This window comes from Panthera uncia (assembly GCF_023721935.1).
Source record: "Panthera uncia isolate 11264 chromosome A3 unlocalized genomic scaffold, Puncia_PCG_1.0 HiC_scaffold_11, whole genome shotgun sequence".
Taxonomy (NCBI): Eukaryota; Metazoa; Chordata; class Mammalia; order Carnivora; family Felidae; genus Panthera; species Panthera uncia.
The window spans coordinates 64847529-64860172 of record NW_026057578.1 but is presented as its reverse complement, the minus strand read 5'-3'; the positions used below and the strand labels follow the sequence as shown (position 1 = coordinate 64860172).

Here is a 12644-nt window from a genome sequence, read left to right as displayed (position 1 = left end):
GAGACCCCCAACAGCAATATTATAAATGAGACAAGCACCTACTTCTGTCTTGTGTAAATTTCCTGCAGTGGACAGCTTAAGGCTGGGGTAGGGCAGTTCTGCAGTATCATATTTCTGCATGCTCCTTGGCTAAGCATGGCTTTCATTTCCATGGTCCCAGAGAGCCAAGAACTCTCAGTGGGACCTGTTAGCAGGCAGGAAGGCAGGGAAGCTGGACAAGCTTCCCTCTCCATAAGGATGCTCTGGAATTTGTACATATCTCCTTACCTCTGTCCTGTTAACTAGAAATTAATGGTCACATGTAGCTTCAGGGGAAGCTGGGAAATTTAGTCTTTATTCTGGGTAGACATGTGACCAGTTAAAGAATGTTCTAATACTAAGGTTAGAATGGATATTGGGAGACAGTCATATACCACTGTATTCCCAACTCTCAGCACACTGTGTTGTGCACTGTGAAAGAAGAAATGAGCTGAACACTTACATATTCATTTGCTAGGGTTGCCATAACAAAGTACTACAAGCTGAGTGACTTAAACAACAGAAATGTATTGTCTCCCAGTCCTAGAGGAAGTCCAAGATCAAGGTGGTGGCAGTGTTGGCTCCTTCTGAGTGCTGTGAGGGAAAATCTGTTCTGTGCCTCTCTCCTAGCTTCTGGTGGTGTTCCAGCAATCTTTGGCTTCCCTTGGTTTGTAGGTCTCTGCCTTCATTGTTGTATGTTTTACCGGTGTCCATGTCTCTGTGCCCAAAATTCCCCTTTTAATAAAGGATAGCATTCATATAGGTTTAGGGCCCATTCTGATGACCTCATAATTACACCTGCAAGGACCTATTTCCATAGAGGGTCACATTCTGAGGTACTAGTGGTTCACAGTTCTATGAATTTTGGGGGGAGGGGGATACCGTTCAACCCAGTTCAACATGGTACAAATTTATAGGGTTTGTGAATTTTGAGAGGATCACAGTTCAACACATATTAGTTTGGGATAATTTCATTTACCTTCACACAGTCTTTCAGAGATACCTGGAATTTTGCTGCTCTGGCATGTCCCAGAGTGGTAATACCTTTTAATTCCAGAGCAGTGTGGCATAGATTAGCCAGTCTCACTCTCCCAGCCCCAGAGAAATATGTTCAGAGGAGGCATGGCAGGGCTCACCAAAAGCCTATAATGGTACTGAGAGTTACTGCCCATTAGGAAGCTCTTCATGGTGTGACAGTCCGAGGAGCACTCCAGAAAAGTCAGTAGGGGCCATCCATTCTGAGCCCTTTACAGTAAGTGGAAAGCAGCCGCCCTTGGTACCATCCCTTGGCCCACTGAGATCACACTTAGCTAGCACAGGCTGGATACAACGTGGCCTGGTGTAGAGTCTTGAAGCCAGGCAGTTAGCTCAGTCCTCACTCAGCACCATTTGAGTTCCTCACTACCTTTTGGGATAAAAGGAATCCCTCCCTGGATAAACTCCTTTAAGGTTGAAGATAGTATCCCTATAGCTCCCATTGGTTAACGTTGCCCTTGAGTAGAAACTCAATTACTTTTTCAAAGGGAAGAGAAAGATATCGTCAGGAGGGTTGAAATGTAATCATGCCTCAAAGCAGGAGAATGGGTAACTATGAAAGGTTTCCTATAGTTTATTTTGGCAGCAGGTACTGGGGTTCTAGGAAGGTGACAGTTCTGTTCTCCTTTGACACCAAATGTCAGTGGTCCTTGAAAGGTGTAGCTTCAGGAAACCCAGAATTGTCAAACCATGGACCTGGCAAAAACAAAGTTGAAGAGGTAGTTCATCTGATCTGTGTGAGAGTTGCTTAGTGCTGCTTCATGAACCTGGGTGCTGCCCTTCACCCATGCGTCCTACATATTGTGAATTAAAGCTCTGGGTCATGCTCATCGATCTGCAGTAAATGAGGGAGCAGCATCTCTAACCTCAAGGAAGAGTAGGGCGCCATTCAAGTGTTGTTCTTGTTTTAAATACCGTCCTGTTGAAGTGGATCCATTTTCTCAACCCACATTCTGAGCCATCCTGGACCACGTCCCCTTCCCTCCATTCCTGCTCTGCTGACTCACATTGTCCTCAGAAGTGGGGACTGTGCTGGAATTGCTCCCCACCCATTGCAGGGTCTTGGCCCAACTATTACTTTTCACTTAGAACACTATTCCTGTGGCTTCTGGAATATGAACTTGGGTCTGTATCCACTTCCCTAATGTTCCTTCTTAAAAGATTCCATTTGACACGTGGGGCAAATAGCATGCAGTCATTTCTTTCTCCCCAACTTTTAGGCCCTTTGGCTTAGATGACCATGCCCATATAGGAGGCTGCTGGATGGCACAGGCACATATCAGTGCTTTGTCAATCCTGGCACTTGGATTCCCAAAGAGCACATGATTTGGAGCTTAGAAATGGAAGCCACATCAGGCTGGGGGGAAAGAGGGCATGTGCAGCATTTCTTAGCCATCCTGCAGATGGCTGCTGTAGGCATGGAGTCAATGGTAGCACACTTAGCATCTTTTGCCCCAGCTACCGCTCTGGCTTCAAAGTACTGTATTTATTAGGGCCAAAGCAAGCGGAGGTGGCACAGACTGTTCCTGTTGGAGTCCCTGGCTTTCTATGCTTTGGTTTTTATGGCAGCTCAGATTTCTCCAGTGGCAGTGTGGAGGTCACTACACACTGAGAGCCTCACCCTGGTAGTGATCTCTGTCTCATGTAGGCACCAGTTTCAAAACATTGCTGTTCTCATGTCTCTGCCATGAGTTGTAAAATTTTAGAGGCACATCCGTCCCTTGGTTATCAGACTTGTGCTTGACTGTTAATAACAGACTCCATTCATGGATAAAAAGAAGGGAATGGCAGCTGCCACCCATGGGAGTGAACAAGGGAAAGCCTTGCTCCTAAATCCTTGGAGGGTCTGCACTTGGGCACTTGTTCTGCTGAATAGGATGGGCTAATTGGTGGCCCAGCCTTACCTACAACAAAGATCTTACAGGACACATTTCTCGGTTCTTTTTCTTTTTTTTTTTTTAAGTTCATTTATTCATTTTGAGAGTGAGAGGGAGCACTTGCTGAAGGGGCAGAGAAAGAGGGAGAGAGAGAGAATCCCAAGCAGTCTCTGTACCATCAGTGCAGAGCCTGATGCGGGGCTCAGACTCAAAAACCATGAGATCATGACCTGAGCCAAAACCAAGAGTTGGACACCTAACCAACTGAGCCACCCAAGCACCCTACGTTTCTCTGTTCTACTCTAAGACTTGAGTTATTGTTAATCTTATCTTTGTTTCCTTTGCCCATTTTTCATGTTCATTTATCTATACATTAGATATAATTTTTTTTCATACCTCAAGAGCACTCAAGTCTATTGTGGGAAAATTAGAAAATGCAGATGAGAAAAATAACATTCTTTTTACGTAACATGCTGCCACCTGGAGAAAAGCAGGAAGTCCTTATTACCAGTTAGGACATTCCATTCCCTGTGTTTTTATGTACATTTTTTTTTTTTAAGCTTGCATTTGCACTTAGCAATATTTGAGAGAAGCTTTTGTGTCCTTGACGTTCATCACTAGACAGCTGGATGGAAGAATCACAATGTATTTAGTCAGGCACACATCGCTGGTCATTTAGTTTATTTCCAACTTTCCATTTTTAGAAACAACATTATAGTGAATGTCTTTGTAGCCAAATACTTGCATACGTTCTCAATTGTTTTCTTAGGATGAATTCCTAAAAGTGGAATTGCTGGGTCTGAATTATAAATATACATTGTCTCTAACTTCATATTGTAAAAACTTTAGAAGTATATACTACATAGACACAATACTTCATCGAACCCCCAGGCACCCATATGACAATTAGGAGCTCCTGGCCAATGTATACTCACACCCACTTCTAGTCCCTGCATTATTTAGGAACAGATCCAAGACTTCATGCCAGAAAGACTCATTTCTGTAAGATAGTACAGGTATTTGAAAATGGGAGAGAAAAAAGAAAAAGTGAATTGCCAGAAAAAAAAATAAGAGGTTAACATCTTGTCCACCTTATCCACTGCGATGTGTGGGCTCTTTCCATTTTCCCTGCCATATCTGGGCTCAGGACTCTTCGTTTGTCTTTGGATTCCTGCAACAATATGGTAACCAGTCTCCTTTATCTCCCTCTGGATAGGTATAAATGTTTTCAAGCCATTTTGTGTCTTGCCAAATTGCACTCCAGAAAGGCTAATCAAATTTACACTTGCACCAGAAGCATATAGGAGTGTCCATGCAAGTTTTGGGTCTTTCTTCTTTCTTTTCTTCTTCCCTCTCTCCTATCCCCCTCTGCCTTTCTTCTTTCTTGGTGAATTTTTTAGACCCCCAAACAGGAATCACATCATTGTTTTAATTAGAACTTATTTGGTTATTAATGAGATTAAAGCTCTCCCCACCCCCTGCCATTTCCTCACTTGAACAATTGTATTTCCTCTTTGTGAATTGCCTTTTCCTAATTTTTCTATTAGGATGATTGTCTTTCACAAATTGTGTTCATTTTATGTTAATGTCTATGGCATTGTACTTCTGTCAGTGAACTGCTGTGAATACTTGTTTGGACTGAGATAATACATATTATATTGGTATGAAAGAATAAGGGTGTTTTATAAAGCTAGCAGCTGAAAGCAGGAAGTCCTTATTACCAGTCAGGACAGGTATGGAGGGAGGTGTGCCAGTGTGGGGAGGGGGGGCCCGGGCAGGACACATGGACACTTGCACAGGTCACTTAATCGTTAGTCTCCACAGTCATCCACAAGGCAGGTAAAGCAGGTGAAGCTGGTATCACCCACTTCTCACAATGACTTGTGCCAGGACACACCTTAATGAGATCCTCCAAGCCCCAATCTAGGATTTTTCTACCATATCACAGTGATTCATATGTTTATTTGTGGAAGGCAAGTAAAGCGATAAAATATAACATATTAGTAATTCTAAAACATTCTTTCTTTTTTTTCTTCTATAGCACGAAGGCCCAGGACCAGGTCATTATGACTTGAAAATACCTCAAGCAAATTCTGTGACTTCTTGTTTTCAGTCTAGAGTACCTCGATTCCTGTCCACCCGTTCTGTAAGTACTCTAAAAGATTACGGTTGTAGGTTTTGTGGCTGGGGTGGGGGGTCATTGGGGCCAGGTTATAGCTATATACAATTCTAGTGTACATATATGTATCCAATTTCTTGTTAAGGCAGAGCTCAAAAATCTGGCAAGCCCTCAGCCTGTTTTAGGCTCAGAGTGCATCCAGATCCAAAGACTGTGGCAGAATTATGGGTCCAGTCGACAGCATCCAGCATAGTAATTAGCCATCAATGATCTGACCTGGATGCTCTGTGGGAAAACATGTTTAATGAACTGAGGCAAGCAGTAGGCAGTGGCTGGCCCCAGCCATCCAGAACTGCTGTTCTTTGTGTGTGTGGCTTCTGGGACTGTGTGTGTGGCTTCAGGGCAGAAACATTATTATTATATTATTATTATTATTGTTTTAATGTTTATTTATTTTTGAGAGACAGAGTGAGCAGGGGAGGGGCAGAGAAAGTGGGAGACACAGAATCCCAAGCAGGCTCCAGGCTCTGAGCTGTCAGCACAGAACCTGACGCAGGGCTCGAACCCACAAACTGCGAGATCATGACCTGGGCCGAAGTCAGACGCCCAACCAACTGAGCCACCCAGGCGGCCCCCAGAAATGTTATTATTGAACCAAAGGGGGCCATTAAGGCATGAGCAATCATTCTGCCCCCAAGAACTCAGGAGAGACAGGGAAGAGGCTCAAGTCCACTGACACAAAGAAAGTACATTTGGGGGGTATCCAAGCCTCAGAGGCCTAGAGAAGACCACGAAAAATTGCAAAAGCGTAACATGAATGATATGTTATTTTTTTTTAAAGTACTGATAATTTTAATTCCCATGGTCTTATTCCCAATCTGCATCCCAGTTTGAAAGTTCAAGAACTTCCTTGTATGTAGCCTTATTTGAGATAGTTGTGGAGACAGAAATTCAAATTCTGCTTGGGGAATCAAGGAAGGGTTGGTGTCCCAGGCCAGTGTCTTCAGGATCTTGCTCCAGAGCTACCAGTCTGGTGGGGGGTAGTGTGGTCTTTATCTGGAGGAATACTGGGGAGTCCCTGCTGGTGATATTAAAAACAGGCTAACAGCAGGAGGTGGTGGATACCTTCTGTAGATCCTCACACTCTAGTGGCATCACCATGATCCAGACCCAGATTTTTGTCTGAGCTCGTAGGGCTGAGCATCATCAGGAAATTGGAGTTATGCTAACCATATCAGTTATCAGTTAAGCTGATAGAGAAGCCAGAAAATGTAGTATTTTTTTAATGTTTACTTTTTTTTTGAGAGAGAGGGGGGAGAGGAGGGGGAGAGAGAAAGGGAGACTCAGAATCTGTAGCAGGCTCCAGGCTCTGAGCTGTCAGCACAGAGCCCAATGTGGGACTTGAACTCAAGAACTGTAAGATCATGACCTGAGGGGAAGTCAGACACTTAACCAACTGAGCCACCCAGGCATCCCTTTTTTTAATGTTTATTATTGAAAGAAAGAGAGCGCTCCCGAGAGCTGGGGAGGGGCAGAGAGGGAGGGAGACAGAGGGTCCAAAGCAGGCTCTGCACTGTCAGCACAGAGCCTGATGTGGAGCTCGAATTCACGAACCATGAGATTGTGACCTGAGCCCAAGTTGGACGCTTAACCGAATGAGCCACCCAGGTGCCCCTGGAAGATGTAGTATTAATTTACAAGTGTCCAGCAAGGGGGCTGATGTCTGGGGCCACTTGTCTATGGGGTTTTTCCCTACATAGGAAACTCTTCATAGAAGCCAAGGATAATCAGAAGTTTGCTTGGTGACAGTGAAATCAGGACTGGGGGATGGAGCCGGATGTTCTCAAGGTCTGAGAACCACAACCAGTAGCCTCCTGAGGGATGGCCTTGTGAGACCGAGGCCCACAAACCTCCTGTTCTGTGGGCTGGCTCTCCAGGACTCCACATGCATGTTACTTCCTCATTAATAACACTAATAAAGGCTTCAGCTTCCTTTGACGTCTGGCCAGGACTTGATTAGATTTTCAGGCTGCTCCTCCGCTTTTGGCAGGGGAAACATCCTGTCATTACAGTGGCTTCTGCATGCAGCTGACTTCATCCACTCTGGGCTGACCACTCTGTCCCACTTTCAGAGTAATCCTATTTCCACCCTCCCTGTCTCCTAAAGAGATAACATACTGCAAAGAAGGATGGAAATGACAAGAACATGGTAAGAGAGAATAATAACAGTGGTGGCAGCTAATGTGTAGAGCTCTTGCTGCCTGCCTAGTGTGGTGCTGTCTTGTCCTGGGGGGCCTCCAGCAAGCCTCATTACCTCATCTGATGGGCGAGGCTCTGGAAGCACCTGGTCCAGGGTCACACCGAACCATTGGTGGTGGGACTAGGACTCGAACTCAAGCCTTTAAATCCTTCCCTTAGTCACACACAGAGACACTGGTGCTTCTCCAACAGACCCAAGATAAAATTCCTTTGGGCTCCAAGAATAGGTACATGCACCACATGGGAAATGCTGACCTAAGAAATCGAAGTCTTTATTTTAGTCTATGAACATGACATTCATTTGCATTTGATCACCATGGAGGAGAAGCTTCATTTAAATAATTGGCAAAACAATCTTTTCAAGAATTTTATCCAAATGAAAATATGATTTTAAAAATTAGAACTCATAGATCCCTTGACAAAACTTTGGACACTCGGGTCCACCGACCCTGGTGTCCATAGACCTTTGTACAGAAACATGAGTTTGGGCTTTTGAGGTCAATCACCCAGGTTCAGAATCCATTTTCTCCAGCCCCTTACCACTAGACTGAGGTCACTAGAAGGGAGGACAGTGGCTTTCCCAGGGACAGGAGCAGTCTGGGTGGAGTGCCCTCTGATACAAAATGTGCCTTGAGGTGCAGGTGGGATGTGAGCCCGCCGGCCCCGCAGGTCTAGGCCAGTGCTTGCTTGTCCACCCTTCTCTCTGCACCTCTGCAGCCCTAGGGGCGGCCGCTGATAGGAGCAGATGCCAAGGAGACACTCCACTTCAAGGGTGCCCCAGGCCTGCATGCAGTCCCGTGTGGCCCTTGTTTTCCCCAGTGGGGATTTGCCAGCCACATCTGAGCTCACAGCTAGGCTCTGGTGGCTCCAGAGTTTTGGGGTCACTCTCTCATCAGCCTTGTCTTTTGTTCTGTTTCCAGAAAACCCCAGGCCCGGGAGCGTACACATCTTCAGCACAATCCCCCAAGCAGGCACCGACCATAGCCAAAATGGGTCGAGAACATAGCCTTTTCTTCAACAACACAATTGGCTTTTAAAATAAAGCCTCTGTGACCCTAAGCTACTTTGAGTTTAGCAAATTCTTATGTTCAGAAAACTCTGTTTTGTCTGTTCTTTAGGAGGGTTTGACTACAGAACATAATCGATTGCCCCGGTGACCATCCTGCCCACTTATCTGGAATAGTTCCAGCGCAGTTTCCAGTTCACTCTCGAAAGTGTCCTGGTTTGAATAACAAACTGTGTGCTCACTCTGCTTATTGTCAAAGGGTATATTCCTAGAGACTGCCCCTGGGCTGCTCCTGCGGCAGCTCAGACAGGTCCTGATATGCCCAGGCTGTGCTCTGCATGGCTGTGGGCTCTCCAGCTGTGTCTGAGCTGGATTAGAGCTGTAATACTTCACAGGCTCATGGAGGCTTCCTCGAGTGTTGGCATTCAACCAAGACCAAGCTGAGCGTGACAGGATCCCAGCAGGTGGTTCTTTCTCTCAACTCCCTGAAAAGAGCAATATTGATTCAACTCAATGAGTATTTGTGATTTCAGTCAACAAAAACATTTGAGTATCTGCTCTGCACCAGGTGTGTGCTGGGGTTGAGGAGTGGGGGCCTAGTGGAAAGACAAACAAGGCATGTATGTGACTGAGTTTGGGGAAGGTTATAGAGGAGACAAGGCCAGAAAGGGAGTTTGGGGTAGCCCCTGGCTCGAGGAAGGCTTTGCAAACTGTGCCAAGTGGCTCTTTCTGGTCGCCTTGTGTGTGAAGCTCAGGGACTGCCCTCGCATGATGGCAGTTCCTCGGGGAAGACAGGCCCTGGTCTCAGGAAGCTGTGAAGTCACTGCACCTGGTGTACAGTGAAGGCCACAAGCAGGCAGAGCAGGGATAAGGCAGCATGGCCCCAAGCGGCGAAGGGTGGCCACATGCAGTAGGACAGCTTGGCTGCCACGCAGGGGACCTGGAGGCTGAGATAGACAGAAAGGAGAGGGAAGAAGGTTGGGGGCAAAGACCTTGTTTGGATGAAAGGTAGGAATATATATTTGCTGGAGGGGAACAGTGGGAGCCTGGTCCAACTAGAGTGGAGGGTGCTGTGAGGGTGGGAGGGGGTTGGGGGAGGCTCAGTCAGAAGGCGAGGGCCACATGCAGTCACGCATGCCCAGAAGACCCGCTCAGGGAGCCCCAGCTAGACACACCCCATGCATGACAGCACGTTATCTCTCAAAGGTGGGAGAGATTCCAGAATCATTAACAAATGGAAGGGATCTCTTTTTTAATTAAAAACATGAACTTATAAAAACGAATATCAATGCTTATATTTTGTTGTATTTTAAAAGGTGAAACCTGCCCTCCCCCACCTCTCTTCTTTAGTCTTATAAGCCCTTATAAAAGGGGTGTTGGAGGCAAGAAAGGGAAGGTCATCATCTCACTGAATTTATTCAAGTTTCTCATTTGTATAAGAAACTCCCTGTAATGCGTTCTTTTAGAACAGAAAACGGCCACTTGGAAAATCAGACGTGTCTCAGGGGCAGTGGCTCCTGTCCCACTTTGATCAGAAGACGGCCTCAGGGCAGGTAGTTCCAAATTTTATTCTCCAAGTGGGTCAAAGTCCCCTGTGGGGTCAGAAAGTAACGGCTGGCAGTTATGACAGAGGGGGTTTTCTCGAGGAAGCAGTGACTCAGGTTGCCATTGGTGCTCGGGAAAGCTGTTGGTTCTAGAAAGCAAGAGAGGCAAGAGGTGGTCATATCTGTCTTAGGACTCACAGGTGGAAAGTGAAAGGAACCTCTCCTACCAGCAAGGGGAAAGGGAGATTGTAAGTACATAGGAGTATCTCTCTGACAAGAGCATGAACCAGGGGCTGGCAGGAACTGCTTCCCTGTGTCTCCCCAGTGCTTCTCTCTCAGGCCTGCTTCTTCTCCCTCGAGAGGCCAACCTTCACTGCCTCTTCACGTGTATAGGGTCTAATGTGGCTACCTCAGGCTCTCCTCACATCATTTCCTAAGCCAACACCCTAAAAGAATGTAAGCAACCCCTCTTGGTTCCAGCATCAGGTTCCCAGGAGAGAGACTCCAGTTGGCCAGCATGGATCAGGGCTTCACTCCTGGGCCCTTCAGCTGTGGTCAAGAGGGTCTAGCCCCTTGGTGCAGACAGAGCTGAGGGTCCCATTTGTGTGGTATGTGCATATAATTGGAATGGAGGACAGCTTCTTGGATTCTAGAAGAGAATGAAGACCCTTTCAGAATAAGAAGGGGAGGATGTCTTCACCAGCCTGCAGGAAGGGGATTGGAGAGGCTTACGGAGACTTCACCTGGAAATAGAACCACTGGAGAACTTTCTGCAGGGCCATCTGGACACCCTTGTGTTTCATTTCCATTCACTTAGCTTTGTCTTTGGCTCCTATGACTGTCTGTCTGTCTTTCTGGAGCTGGGACCACCTCAGCCCCTGCCTTCCTTACCAGTCTTGTCATCTGCCTGTAAAGCAGCCCTCATCCTCCTTTGTGGTTTTGGACGATGTGACAGTGACTCTGCCCTAGATATTAGCAGAGGGGCTGGTGGGAATGAGGTGGTGAGAAGAGCAATGTTTTACTGCTTCTCTTTGGCACATTCCAGTATTTTGTATAGTATTTCATACCAGTAGGGAGAAGCTTTCCCAAAGAGACCAGAGGAATTCTGGGTGGCTTTTTCCTGCCACAAGCCCAAAACTGAGACAATAATTGAAGAGCAGAGCCTCCTTCTGTTCTTTCCAAGATGGAGAGATTGGGTTGACTTTGAGCTTGAGCTCTGAGGTTGGGATTTTACCACCTAGCAGCAAGGATTGTTGTGTGCATCAAGTGACATGTCCAGAAGGGCTTAGAAAAGCCATAGAGCACGGCAGATGGAAGGGACCATGCTGTGTATCCTAAGTCCCTCCTCCCTTCCCCAACGACTGCTGTGACACTGCTTCTCCAGGTCCCTGTCCTAGCTCCATTGACCATCCTCTGTTCCTCTCTCCACCCACCCACCCACCCGCCCCCAACTGCTTTCTGAATTTGGCTTCAACCAGAGGGCATGGCTCATCTTGGCTGCAAATATCTTTTGCTGTTTCCATGTGACATTCTCTCTCCATTAAGTCAGAGCATGCATGTCAGAAGTCACCACACTGATGGGGACAGCTTGTCCTCCTCCTCCTCCCTTTTTTCCTTTCTTCCTCACCTCCATCCACACCCCCCATTGCCCTCTGGACCTACAGGGGACACCTTCCAGACCTGGAGCCAAGGGCCCCACATCGCTTTGGTGCCAGCCCCTGCCTCCAGTGTCATCTCTCACCTGCTTGATGCCAGTGACCTCAGTGCAGCACAGAGCTGCCTGGATTCAGGTCCCCATGCCTGGGATTACTTTGAAAGCCCTATTATCTTGAAAACATAGTACACAATCTGTAAGTTCAGAATCAGGGGTTCTAAGCTGCATTTTATTTTATTTATTTTTTTAAAAAGATGTTTTTTCAATGTTTGTTTATTTTTGAGAGACAGAGAGAAACAGAGCACAAGTGGGGGAGGGGCAGAGAGAGAGGGAGACACAGAATCCAAAGCAGGCTCCAGGCTCTGAGCTGTCAGTACAGAGTCCCACAGGGGGCTCCAACACTTGGACTGCGAGATCATGACCTGAGCTGAAGTTGGATGCTTAACTGACTGAGCCAGCCATACACCCCCTAACCTGCATTTTAGAATCCCCTGGGGAACCTTTAAAAATCTTGGTGTCGGGCAGCTCCCCGACAGATCACATTAAACTCTCTGGGGGTAGGACTCAGGCCCAGTATTTTTTAAAAATACTTCCCCCACCCTAGGTAATTCTGATGAGCAGCCCAGGTTGAGGACTACTGTCAAGATGGTGTAAAGGCACCTGTCACCAATAATTCTTTGGGGCACACATAATTTTCCCAACCCCAGAGGTTGAAGAAGACAGGGTCCTTGTGCTAAGAGTCACTTTCCAGCTATGAAGAGATTGACCCATGTTAGCATCTGGCTGAGGCCTAAGGGAAGAGAACAGCACAGGGCTGGTTTGTCTGGATGAACCTAGAACCTGGAGTGTTACTAGGTAGAATTGTTCTGGGGAGAATGAACCATAGCAGCCTGGAACCCAGGCATTTCTCACCAGCCGGACCCTTGGCTGGGCTCCTCAGAGACCTTTGGTTTTGGCCAACGGCAGGGCTGCAGGCAGGCAGAGCCTACAGGCCTAAAGGGCGGGGTTTGGGCTCTAGATTCAGGCCTGCAGGGGCTGGGTGGGCTTGTGAGGGCCAGTGCCAGAGTCCCAGAGCCTGCCCAGGCTTATCCACAAGCCTCTCTAGAGAAGAAGGCAAGCCTGGACCCATGGA

The 12644-nt window shown here is 46.9% G+C and overlaps 1 protein-coding gene across 1 annotated transcript in view; it reads left to right on the top strand.

Annotated features, from left to right (window-relative positions):
- Nucleotides 1-8367, top strand: part of STPG4 (sperm-tail PG-rich repeat containing 4) — a 45777-nt gene extending 37410 nt beyond the window's left edge. The window contains 3 exon segments of the mRNA XM_049650226.1: nt 4972-5076; nt 8229-8328; nt 8331-8367. Coding sequence (XP_049506183.1) covers nt 4972-5076; nt 8229-8328; nt 8331-8350 — 225 coding nt within the window. The 3' untranslated portion in view covers nt 8351-8367.
- Nucleotides 8368-12644: the final 4277 nt, after the last annotated feature.